General features: G+C 36.7%; 1 protein-coding gene and 1 long non-coding RNA gene across 5 annotated transcripts in view; one reads left to right on the top strand and one right to left on the bottom strand.

The window, feature by feature from the left end:
* GABRG2 (gamma-aminobutyric acid type A receptor subunit gamma2) overlaps positions 1–10,734 on the top strand; it is a 63,608-nt gene extending 52,874 nt beyond the window's left edge. The window contains exons 7-10 of one of the 3 annotated variants that reach the window (XM_064161745.1): positions 3,136–3,288; positions 5,132–5,337; positions 7,246–7,269; positions 8,711–10,734. In XM_064161745.1, coding sequence (XP_064017815.1) covers positions 3,136–3,288; positions 5,132–5,337; positions 7,246–7,269; positions 8,711–8,986 — 659 coding nt within the window. In that variant the 3' untranslated portion in view covers positions 8,987–10,734. Of the gene's footprint in view, positions 1–3,135; positions 3,289–5,131; positions 5,361–7,245; positions 7,270–8,710 lie in introns of all 3 variants that reach the window. The other 2 variants (XM_064161744.1, XM_064161743.1) reach the window with 2 other exon arrangements.
* LOC135185207 (uncharacterized) overlaps positions 8,026–13,169 on the bottom strand; it is a 71,069-nt gene continuing 65,925 nt past the window's right edge. For both annotated transcript variants that reach the window (XR_010306398.1, XR_010306399.1), the window contains exon 3: positions 8,026–8,980. This is a non-coding gene — a long non-coding RNA (uncharacterized LOC135185207). The remainder of the gene's footprint in view (positions 8,981–13,169) is intronic.

The following is a 13,169-nucleotide window of genomic DNA, read 5'->3' as shown; positions in this document are numbered from 1 at the left end:
AAAAACTGGGGAAAAAATTCTAAATATATGCAATACTTATATACACCTTAGAATAAGTGTCAGGTTTGTAGTTCACGATGAAAGGCTAAGTAATCCAAAATCTTCTAACTAGAGAGCCAAAAGTTAAGTACTTAAGTATGTTGTCTGCCAGGTTACATTATAGTTAATTTCTAGAAAAATCCAAAAGTATAATTAGGATTCCAAACAGAAACCTGGCAGTCTGAGAGGCTTTCTTGCAGTAGTAGACAATATTGGATAAACAAAAGCCAGAGCTCAGGGAAAGAGGATGAAGTAAACCCAAAAATATTATCAACTTGCTAAGTGAGGACTAGTGAATGACACTGTGTTAAGGATCAAGTCTGCCCATTTCTTTCTAGAAGAATGTCTTAGCTTGACAGCTTTGTGCAGGCATCATACCAACACTGATGGCACAAGATAATCTGAAAAAAAAAGGCAGAGACAATGATGGTCTCAGCTGAAATGCAGAAAAGTCCATCAATAGAATTGGAAAAAAACGGATGTGGATAAAACCACAGCCAGGGCAAGAGTCCATCATGAAAAGCATGTTTAAAGCAAAGCTCTGTTAACTCCCCTGAGAGAGCAGGACCTCCTAGTGCAGGTAACACAAGAATGCATTCAGGTGAGTTTGGGATGTTTTCAGTGAAGGAGATTCCACAACCTGTCTGGGCAGCCTGTTCCAGTGTTCTATCACTCTCACAATGAAAAAGTTTTTCCTTATGTTTACATGGAAACTCCTGTGCTCCAGTTTGTACCCAATGCCCTTTGTTTATTTACAACTGTTTGTATTACTTCAAGACTGGGAGAGATATTCAACACATTACAAAATTATTTGCTTGCCTTGTTTTGGCTTTTCCTAATTTATATTTGTTATTGACATGCCTACCTTGAAAAAAAAAAAGTCATCAGTACACCCCATTTCCCAAAATCTCAAACAAGCGAGATAAGAAATATACAAAGCATCTCTCTGATGGTATTAACATTGTTTCTTTCTCTGTTAAAATTGTCTGAAATAGTGAAATTCACTCCACAATGCAACGCCTGCAGCACCAGCATGGTTTCAGATTAGAAAGAAACATGCAATGTAAAAGTATTCACATGTCCTTGAATGATTCTTTTGACTGGTCCACTCCACACTGCCTCTCAAGTTATAGCTGACCTAAACTTCCTCCTTAAAGCCCATACAAAGTATATATGGTATCTTATGTCCTTGATCTTTCAGTAAAATGTTTCCAGTCTGCAAGACATAAAAAATAAGGTCTGACAGAGTAGTTCTATGAACCTTGTCTATAAATATCAGGACTTGATACAGTGTTCCTTACGGCTAGCTTTCTGGAGCATTTTGGAGTTTTTTACAGATCTATCCATCAGGAAAGGAAGTCTTTGCACAAAGAAAGGTGCAATAACATTTGTGAAGGTTGAACAAAATTTAGAACAATCACTTTTTAGTTTTTTGTAACCTGTTAGCAGACATCTGTTCTTTATCAAGAGGATTAATTAAGAAGTCCAATATTAAAGTTAAGGCATGATGCAGATTGATGGAGAATCAGTCACACTGTAATTTTATAACTTCAGTTTTACAGAGATTTTGATTAGTTGCAGGGTTGTGTTTTGGGGTTTTTTTGGTAATGCAAATTTAGAATCATAGAATCACAGAATGGATCAGGTTGGAAGTGATCTCAAAGATCTATGGAAACATTCCACTGAGGCTTAGCCATCACTCAGCCCTGAGCTTAACACCATCAGAAGTCAGCATCTCAAGTATCTACCCAATGCTGACCAACTTTTGCATCTCCATTTGCCACCTGGCACAAGACAGTTACAAGCAGTCCCTTATTACCTGTGAATTAAGGGGATAATCAGACTCTAGTTATTAAAATTGATTGTTCACGTTCAGCTGTATCTTCTTGTAAACGACACATATATAATTTGGCTTTAAAGTTGCTGGTTTAATTATAACATAATAGAATGAAATTAAAATTAGTTAATCCCTGGGACATGGACATTCACATTGAAAAAAATACATACAAAAAAAACACCAGCTGTAAAATGATCACTGAAGTTTCTTGTGTGAACAGGTTGAAAGGGATTTTGGGGGGTAATTAAAATTTTAATTATGCCTGAAAACACAGGACTCAATGTTAACTAAAGGTACTGATCTAAGCAGAATGCACATTAGCCACAGACTCTTTGATAACGTTCGAAAACTATTTCACTCTAAATTTCAAATCCTGTTCTGTTTCTGCCTGAGAGTCCTGTGGACTGTGTTTCACGGAAGTCTTTTGTACCCTGGAGTTCTGTAGTTTTTTTGCAATCAAGATTTCTTAGGAGTGCTGTAATTTGAAGAAAAGATGAGGACTAGAGTTTTTTTTTAATTATTTTAGAAAGAAAAACAAAACAAAACACAGCACAACTTCAGAAACGGAAACTTTGCTGTATTCCTGAATCCAGGTGAACTTTGCTTAATAGTCTGAGAGAGGAAAAGCCCTGGAATAAGAATCAGAAAGCTACTGAATGAGAATATGTTGTGCACATCAAGCAAAGATATAGCCTGGCTTTTTTGGGCACTTGAGAGATGTGGGTTCAAACCCTTTTAGAGGAGACAATACAACAAATAAAAAAAAAGTTATTGACACAGCCTAGCCCTGAAGTATAGTCGAGAACATGAATAATTTACAAAGTACATCTGAGAGCATGCATTATTTGAGAGCAGAGCTGAGAGTGTGCTAACAGCGATAGCATGGTGACTGGGGGTGTACTGGCCCACCACCACTCACTCAGCTGCTGTAAGAGGGTTATGCCAGGCATGTGCAAGTCATGAGGAGCAACTCGGGTAGAAAGAAACATGGTGTGCTATGTGAGGGAGGTTACCCTTGAAATCTTAAAGCACAACTTATCAAAGCGAACCTCCAAGACTCTTCACTTTCATAGTGTGGAATATCCACCACTTTGGGGGCTATACTGGTGTTAAAGAAGAGGAATTCCTGTATTTGCCCACAATACAGCTGGTGGGTCAGTTTAACATATGTCCCAGACACAGAATAGGAAATATTATATAGAAATTCTGTATTGGGTTTTTAACATGTTATTCTATCTTGATATACTTTTATTTTACAGGAGACTATGTAGTCATGTCTGTTTACTTTAACCTGAGCAGGAGAATGGGTTATTTCACTATTCAGACCTACATTCCTTGCACACTTATTGTTGTGTTGTCCTGGGTCTCTTTCTGGATTAACAAGGATGCGGTTCCAGCCAGAACATCATTGGGTGAGTTGGGGTTTCTTCCTGTTTTTTTCCCAACTGTTATGATGTTTAATTGATACCTATGCAGATTACCAGTTTGAGGACAGACAATTTCACAGGAGCTCCCCACATTTAGAAGGATGCTGGCCTTTCCAAAGATTAGCATGGCCTAAACCACATTTGTGTCTTTTCCTTTCTACTATGGGAGATCCTAACTCAAAGCCTGCAATAAAAACTTTTGCATCTCTTCTGATGACAGCAGCAATTTCTATAAACATAAAGAAGCTGGTGGACATTGCTGGAATAGAGGCAGGGGCACATCAGTTTTATTTGATGTACTTCTATATCACAATGACTAGGAACACAAATTAAATAAATACCAAAAAGGAATCAATTGTTCTAGCTGTCCATGTGCCATAGTACCCTGGCTTCTGTTTTAGAGACCAGCAATCAAACGTACCCTTCAGGCCACAAAATCAACTCAATCTGACAGTATCTAAAATCCACATTTTATCAACTGTTCCACAAAGAAATTAAAAGGGAGACGGAATTAACTTTGTGCAAAGCAGCTGTAGCTGCAAGAATTAGCAAAGTAGAAACAGTAAACTAGAATGAGTTAAACATGTTTTCTGATTCTGCATTAAATGCACGCAAGTAAGAATCATTTCATTTTTTCCTTCTGTATTTCCATTTCCTCACAGAACACTGGAGTGCAGAATGAGAGACATTCTAAAACTCCCATGGAAAAAAAAACAACACAGAAATAAGGGATCAGTGGCTCCCATGACAGAAAATGTTTAGGATTTTATTGCCTTTTTCAAGTCCTCTCTAAAAAAAAAGTTGTAAAATCTGCTTTTAAAAAAGCATTACATTAAAGAAGGCATTCCGTTGTTATTCTATATTTTATAGTCCATTAGTAGAGGTACTGGTCTTTGTATATCTAAGAATTAGTCCATTTGTAGAACTGAGGAGGTAAACCCAGTGGTACGAAATTTGCCCTATAAAATGTGATGGATTGTAACTGTTCTGATGCATTCTTCATTTTCTTAAAGGAGAAGCAATGGTGAGGCTTGTCACAGTACTTCTCAGTTATGGACTATGGTCACTTATGATGGCCAGAAGAGAGAAATCTGGCATGGAGAGAAATCTGCTTAGTTGTAATGAACCCTGAGAGACCTTTCCTTCCAGCTTTGTATGCAAGAAATCACTTAAATACCGAACAATTAATAACTTGGGTTGGGCTTGTATATCTTGCATAGGAATAAAATGCATTCAGGCACAAGAAAGGGAACAGTTTTCTTCATGTAGCACACATACTGATCTCTATGTGCTTTGTTGAGTTGGATTACATGCTTTTTAAAGAATTTTCATTCATTTCTACCTCATATAATGACTGCCAGTGTTTCTCTTCGACAATATCATAATTCTGTAACTGAAAACTAAGCAAAGCTTATCCCAACAGCACAAAAAGTTTGAGCCTCATCTTGAGGTTACTCTGAAGACTGAAGTAAAGTGGCTTTTATTCTCCACCATGATTTTCCTACTCTGACACAAGTTGTCTTCTTTCTTGCTCTAAGGGTCCCCATAAGTAAACTACAAATCTAAATTTCTTAGACTCAGAATTCATCTAATTGAAGTATTCATCAGAGCAGCATGTGCAATAGTCATGGAAAAACTCTTCATACTCTGTGTTAATCCCTGAAGCTCTTGTTGAATCATTTCACTGCTGGGATCTGCTGTTCATTATCTTTGAACTCCAGGTGCATTTCAAAACCAGTCAGAGCGAGATAACTGACAGTCAGTTTGTTACTTCAAGTAATACCTGAATCTAATCTAATACTTCTGTTGTTTTCTCTCTGTCTACCAGGTATTACAACTGTCCTGACAATGACCACCCTAAGTACAATTGCCCGTAAATCTCTTCCCAAAGTCTCCTATGTGACAGCAATGGATCTTTTTGTGTCAGTCTGCTTTATTTTTGTTTTCTCTGCACTGGTGGAATATGGAACTTTGCACTACTTTGTCAGCAACAGAAAGCCAAGCAAGGACAAAGACAAAAAGAAGAAAAATCCAGTATGTATCTTCTTACCAGCAAGGTCTGAAATTCAATTAGGTTCTCTAAGAGAGTGTTTAAATCTTTTCATGCTTGTATTTCTTTTCAGACTTTCCCACCACATGCATACTCTTGCTTTGTATTAACAGAAATGCAAACATTCATCTTGAGAATGAAAAGATCATATATTATATCTGTCTGGATACCAGAAACATTAATTTGTTTGAACAAGAATCCTTTCAAAGTGTTCTGTAAATCCCAACAATCATCAAAATAATTATTTATCTTATAGATAGAGCTCTTGATGTGACTTTTATGGAAGAACTGTCATTTTTTTCTGTCTTAGCTTTAGCAGTATTCTCTGCCATTAATTTATGCCTGTATTCCTGACATAACTGTTTTACTTATTATCAGGACTGCAGTTAAACTTTTCTATTCAAACTACGGAGTGTGATCTTCCTAATTTCCCCATAAGCATCTGTTTCCTTTTCATTGTTTCCTTATCTTCTTTTTCTTGTATTTCTTAAGACCTTTATCTATTACTCTTACTTAGAAAGTTATTTGGCTAGCAGCTTATAATGTCACTTATGGATACATGTTACACAATAATTAAGAAATGTATATACTAGCCACAATTTGAATAAACAAACAAAAATTCAGCAACTGGAAATACCATTAATAGCAGTTTAGCAGTATAGAGGTTTGCCCAGACAGGGAAAAGGTTTGTTGCTTGTGTTATCCAGGACAGATGTATTCTTGCCTTTTGCAACTGAGGTAAAAACTCTGTTGGCTAATATTTCTGAGGTGAAAAGGATTAGTGAAAAAATCTAGAGGGAAATGTAGCCTAATCATCAACAAAATAAATAAAAACCTCAAAGCACAATCCCAACCAAAACTATGAAGAATAGTTGTGAAGTGGTAGAAGTAGAAATACCTCATAGAAAGTATTTTCAAATCCATTTCAGGCATCTAGGAAACAATGATGTCACTTCGTTGTGCTCTGCTAAAATCCTCAAGGAGTTTTGAAAATGAACTATTTTGGTTCTAACATATAGCAGTAAACAAAAGCAGAAAATATAGTAAAGACCCTTGTATTACACTTTATTATCTTGATTTCAACTTTAAAAGCTGTTGAGAATTGAACTTAAAAAAATAAAAGAAATATGTGCTGTTCAGTAGACAGACAGGCAGAAAAACATCTGTAAGACTATGGAGAAAGAATTCTTAGCTTCAGCTATGGTCAAGTGGGATTTGATTATAGGTTTCTGTATTAGTCAAAATAGAAAGAGGCACTCTGGGGAGTGATGTGTCCTACCTTTAGGCAGAAATAAAAGGCTGTCTTTCAGCATATGTATCTTTCACAGATAACTAAAGGAGTAAAGATTAACTACCTCAAATTTAGTTGTCTCACTTAAAGATGTCCACGTAAGGGCAGATTGTTCTTTGCATCACTTAACTGTGAGCACTCGGGGACAAGCAGTAAGTATAGATGATTGTCTAGATCCTATTCACAGAAAATATAGAAAAACCTTCAAAGTAGAGAATCCAGGACCTACTCTGCAGGTAAAATGATTTTTTTTTCCCTGAGAGGTGCTTTTGCAAACTGAGAATGGTTGTTTTCAAAACAATTCAACATGAAAGACTGGAACGCCCTGGGAATATTGGATCTAAATTGAGTTTGATATGTCTTTGTTTCAAATTAGAAGACAGTGACAAGTGAAAAATGTGTGTGGGGGGGGTATATTACAGATACTTGTTTACATTACTATTAGCCCAACTTTTCTAGAAATTTAGTTCTTTTTTACTTACTCTGTTTTAGAAACATATTTTTAATTTACATTATTTTTGTCTCTTTCTTTCTTTCTTTCTTTCTTTCTTTAATTTAAAACAAAATCCTCTGATTCTCTTTTCTGTCTACAAAATGAAAGCTTCTTCGGATGTTTTCCTTCAAGGTATAATGTTTTCTGGAATGGAAATTCACTGCATGCGACTGCTGAATTTAACTACTAGAGCTTATAGGAGAGTGATGTTTTGTTGGTTTTAGGGTTTGTTTTTAATGAGACATCTAAGCATTCTACTCAAGGTAATGTCCAAATTAAGTAGAATGGTTATATATTTTTAAAGACCTTGTAGAGTTGATTCAGCAGCCCAGATGATGATTCACTATGGTTCTGAACTTGCCTAAGTTCAAGAGTGAACAACATTATTGGATCACATGAATTAAGAGAGTTTAAACATTTCTTCTCTCTTCCTCAATTTACCATGGGATCCAATAGTATTAGAAACCTGCAATACACCCTTTTACAACTCAACTCTGACCCTGCAATTTAACTCCAGATTATAAACCCAAATCCATTCTAAGGTTGATCTGAACAAAAGGCAATGCCATCACCAATTATTCAAACGCTGTTCCTTATGCACAGAAGTCAGAGTTTTGAAAGGGTTTTAGATGCACATGCATTTTAAATGCTGTCACTGGATCTCAGCAAATTAGAAAGTATATCTAACTACGTTGTGTATTTAAACCTTATTTACATTCAGAAATGCAGAGATTTCATCTAAACAAACAAAAACCCCAAACCAACATGCACAAAACATTTTAAAAAATCACATTTTAAAAAATCAAGAAATTGACATAGAGAATGAAATTATTGCCATTTTACCCAAATACCTATCAGTGGGAAATGTTATCATCCTAGTGGCTCATATGTATTTTAAATGCTTTATTTGCTCAACTTGTTTCAAATATAAAGGTAGATACATGTACGGCTACTCCATAAAATTTGGAACATGTTGAACCTTCTAGTTGGTGAACATTAGTAGATGGCAAACTGCCTACACCCAAAAAAAAAAAGTGAAGAATTTTACAGAGATTCTTCTAACCTTATTCAAATGACTCAGCTTTTGCCTTTTTTCCTCTCTATATATACCTGTTCCTCTCTTAAGACAAATCAGCCCTATATTAAAATCCTGCATTTCAAATATAACATTTCAGTTCCTTCCATATACAACGCACAAATTTCTTTCAGATATCAAGCAGCAATGTAAAATACAAAACACAAACTCAAAATGCCAACAATTACCTTTCTGAATGTTTCTTTTCACCTCCAAGACTTTTTTAGTTTGGCTTTAGAGCTAATAGTCCACAGCTGTTACTTTCCTATTGATTTGTGCTGCTTTCCCATAAAGTTAAAGTGTACAATGCAATGGATTTTAATAAGCCCAAGGTAACACTGCCATTAGAACTCCTCAGCAATTTCCCATGTACCCCACACAGAGCCATCACTCACATGTTGCCCATTAGTCTCTATCTCCCTGTTGCTCTGTTGATAATAACAGTCTCTCCCTCCTACCATCTTTCTTTTTCTTCTTTTTTTTGCTACTCCACCTTAGGCACCTACAATTGACATCCGGCCTCGATCGGCTACTATTCAAATGAACAATGCTACACACCTCCAAGAAAGGGATGAAGAATATGGGTATGAGTGTCTTGATGGCAAGGACTGTGCCAGCTTTTTTTGCTGCTTTGAGGATTGCCGAACAGGAGCGTGGAGGCATGGAAGAATACACATCCGCATTGCCAAAATGGACTCCTATGCCCGCATCTTCTTCCCAACTGCCTTCTGTTTGTTTAACCTGGTGTATTGGGTATCATATCTTTACCTTTAAAAGTAGAAGGAAATCAGTGATACGAGCCTTATTCACTGAATTTCTTAGAGAGATGGTTACCTAAGTCCACTTGAAGAATTAAATATGCGCTTTATAGTGGTCTGAATTCTTTAGTGCCATAACCCGTTAAATACCAATCATATCATCTGTCTAAAAATTGCCATCAGGTCATTGTGAATTAAATGTCCATTCAACATGCCAAAATAATTTGAAATAGAAATTGTATAAATAGGTAATATACAGCTATACCTGCTGGAATAGAAAGAAATAAAGCAGACAGGACAAGGAAAGCATGGCAACATCACTTAATAGTGATTTCAAGCAGGAGTGAGAGAGGGGAAGTTTCCCAGGTAAAGTGCTGTACAGTTTGTTAACACTGGCTATAATTACACTATAGCTTTATTCTCTGTGAGGTTTGCTTTTTGGGAAGAGTCATCTTTCACTTTGAATAGGTATTATTAAACTCAGAAAGTTAACTTCTACTCCCACCAAGATAAAAATAGACATCCCCCTTTGCCATCCCTTTAAGAGCACATGTACAATGCTGTAAATATTTCAAGACCTTGTAGTACATAAAGTTTAGTGCATGCATCTTTTGGGGGCCAAAATAAATGAAACAAAGGTACCATAAAGTTTTGTCTTTTATTTTGTGTCTCTGGATGTGCTATAGTAATTGAAATGTGGGCATTTTTTTCCTTGAAAAATTACCCCTTTCCCTCAATGCATGGAAGATCCAAGCAGACAGCACTTTCATGTAAGACATTAGAGAAGCCTTAAGGATTCAAATAAATAACAAGTAGACAAATCTGTATGGCCAATATAATAGCTCATAAGATATACTGTATGTGTCTGCTGCAAATGTAGCCTTCATTTCCCATTGACAATGTTGCTATATTTCAACTGAATTTCCAGTAATTATACATTGCAAGATCAGCTTCTGTGTTCTTGTTCTTTTCCCACATGGAGCAATCCTTTCTCCTTCTACAAGTGTTTGTGGGTTTGTCTGTTTATTCTTAATTCAGTTCAGGACATAGCTTTTATTCTAGACATTATTTTTGCATAAAGCTTCAAGTTCATTTTGAAACATTAGATATACACATATAGGTTGGACTGGATGATCTTGGAGATCTCTTCCAACCTGGTTGATGCTATGATGTTATTCTCTACTCATTCATGTCCTGGATCAGCAATAGTTGTTGTCAGTGCTGCTTTTCACTCAGTGAGTACCTTTACTAAAACCAACCTTTACCATGGCTAGCACACGGTTTATAGGCAGCCTTGAAAATAAAAGAGACAAACTGTGTCTCGATGACTAAATCACATGTATGCAGTACATCTGTATTTAAAACCTTCAACCCACCTAGGTGAACCTTTAAAACTGTCTATCCACTGGTTTTCAGGACCTGTATGATGCTCAATTATGCAACCTCCAGCACATGTAAATATGATTGAGGTTTTTATTTTCCTTTTTTTTTTCCTTAACTTTCAAAGATGTAAAATGTCACCTCCAGGAAAGTGGGCTTGCAGACTGAAAAGGGAGATATCTAACTTATCACTGCAGAATTATGAGTAGCTAAAATACAGGAACAGGAAAGTTTTCCAATGTTTGTATAGTTTTGGAAATAAAAATGTATTAAAAAAGGAATAAATCTTGTTCATCAGTTGCTCCTTGTCCAATGTATTTGAAAACATTTTAATAAAGGAATTGCACACACCTGTGACTTTTTCAATAAAACTGCTGCACTCAACTCCAGTTGTCTTGGGATCAGTTTGTTAAAAGCATGCTTCAAGGACTAGACTGCTTGAGGAGTTTGATTCATCAGCTGCCTAAAGCCAAGTGATTATAAACCTTATAACCCTTTCATTGCCTTGTTCTGTAGTCAGATGGCTCATCCCCACAACTTTCAAGGATGGAGACTAAATCTTTAAAACTGTTTTGAAGATTAGCCTTAAATAATTTTTTTAAACTGGCTTGGAAGTATCCTAATGAAGAGAGATAACTTTTATCTACTTAGAGAGTGTCTCCACTTGCTGAATGAGTGTCAATCACTTCACATGGGAATACAGACTGCCTTTATGTCTGTTTTTGCAGTGGTCAGTGATTTAACAGCTTTTTGCTGGCTCCTTGTAGTTAGTAAAAATGGCAGAAGGCTTCATTTGTTATCTGGTTCTTTTCCTTGCTACCAAATAGGCTTCAACTCAGAACGAAACAAATTACCTCTGAGGTGGGTCTCTTTAGTTTGGAGGAGACTGAAGAATGACTTCATTAATGTTTATAAATATGTAAAGGGTGAGTGCCAAGAGAATGGAGCCAGGCTCTGCTCAGTGATGCCCAATGACAGCACAAAGACCAGTGGGTGGAAGCTAAGACACAGGAAGTTCCAGGGAAACATGAGGAAATTTTTTTTCACTGTGAGGGTTACAGAACACTGAACAGGCTGCCCAGGGGGGTTGTGGACTCTTCCTCTCTGGAGATATTCAAGACCTGCCTGGATGCAATCCAATGTGATCTGCTGTAGGTGGTCCTGCTCTGGCAGAGGGGTAGGGCTAGATGATCTTTTGAGGCTCCTTCCAGCCCCTAACATTCTGTGATTGTAAAGCCAGACTGCCACCACAGTAAGATGAAGGCTATTATTCTGAATAAAACTGCTCAGAAATCAGTCTATATAGATACAGTCACACATACATATTATATTATATTTATGTATATGTTATTAACTTTCCCAGACGCATTCGGGAGAAGAAATTCACTCCCAATGCGACAGACTTCCTCAAATGTTTTCAAGCTCACGACACTGCAGACAGCTATTACTGCTCCAGGATGTGTGTGAGGATGTTCAGATAATCATTAAGAGTTCTGTAAAGTATACATTAATGGCACAACTATTTGCTTGCTATTTATATTCCAACAGTATTTGGATGTCCTGCCCAAGACAAGGTATTGTTTTCCCAGGAATTGTATCCTATAAACATATCAAAGCAGAACACTCTCAAAGCATTTATAAATCCTTATACCTTAATAATATTTATGAACTCTGGTTTGTAAATAAAGAGGCAGTATTCAGAAGGAGAATGTGACTCATCAATATCAGTTTTCAATGTTAGTAACCACAAAAGGCTGTATTTTAACTACCTAGCATAAGAGCCTCCGTATAATACAAAATTTTAGACAAAAGGTCCTGAAGTTGCGGTTTCCAGAACAGGTTATATATACACACTGGGGGAAAAAAAAGGGAAACAAAAACCAGACAAGTGGTATTTTACTAATGTGCTCATTTCTACCTCATTTTGCCACAGACCAAATAAAACCAATACGAATAGACTGGACAAATACACCATGCATATCGGTATCAACACCACTACTACAGCAGCAAATGTAGGAACACAGGAGAAAAAAACAGTCACTTTAAGGATGGCAGAGCACTAGCCCAGGTTGCCCAGAGAGGTTGAGGAGTCTCTATCTATGGAGATATCCCAAACCTGCCTGGACAAGTTCCTGTGTGATCTGCTTTATGTGATCCTCTCCCAGCAGTGGGGTTGGACAAGGTGATCTTCAGAAATCCCTTCCAACCCCCACCATTCTGTCATTCTGTGATATATTGGAGATCCAAATATTTAGATCTTCCTTCTGTGCCCTCAAAGCCCTGCAGTTTAAAAACGTCAGTATAAAAAGGGAAATTACTTGTGAAATACTTAAGCAAATGTTGAGAAATGAAAAAGCTTTGTTAGATGCACAAGTTGTAGGAGATATCATTGCTTTGGATGGAATAAAATAGAAGAATTGGACACATTTTTACATGATCTGTTTCACTACACAATCTGATGTTTGTAGGATCATGGTGGGGTGAGCTGTAAATCGGGATTTGAAAGAGGATAACAAATAATGTTTTTTCAGGTTTGATAGAGAATTTCTCTTGTTACAGAGGAAAGGCCAAGTATTGAAATCTTGCTGGAAGAAGCTGGTAGTTTGAGGAACAAAACTAAGGCATGATTACGAACAGAAGCTGAAGTCTGTATTGAGCTGATCTGCTCTATCCAGCCTGCAGCTGAGAACTGGATTAGAGATGCAAACAAAAGAATTTGCTGAATTATGTAAGATTTATGTATGTAATGGGCTAAAGAGGCAGCCCAAAGCGACAAGCTAAAAAGAGGAACTCAGAGGCTATGTGAAAATATAACAACA

This window comes from Pogoniulus pusillus, chromosome 22 (genome assembly GCF_015220805.1).
Source record: "Pogoniulus pusillus isolate bPogPus1 chromosome 22, bPogPus1.pri, whole genome shotgun sequence".
NCBI classification, from domain to species: domain Eukaryota; kingdom Metazoa; phylum Chordata; class Aves; order Piciformes; family Lybiidae; genus Pogoniulus; species Pogoniulus pusillus.
The sequence above is the reverse complement of the archived record's forward strand: the minus strand, read 5'-3'. Positions and strand labels throughout refer to the sequence as shown.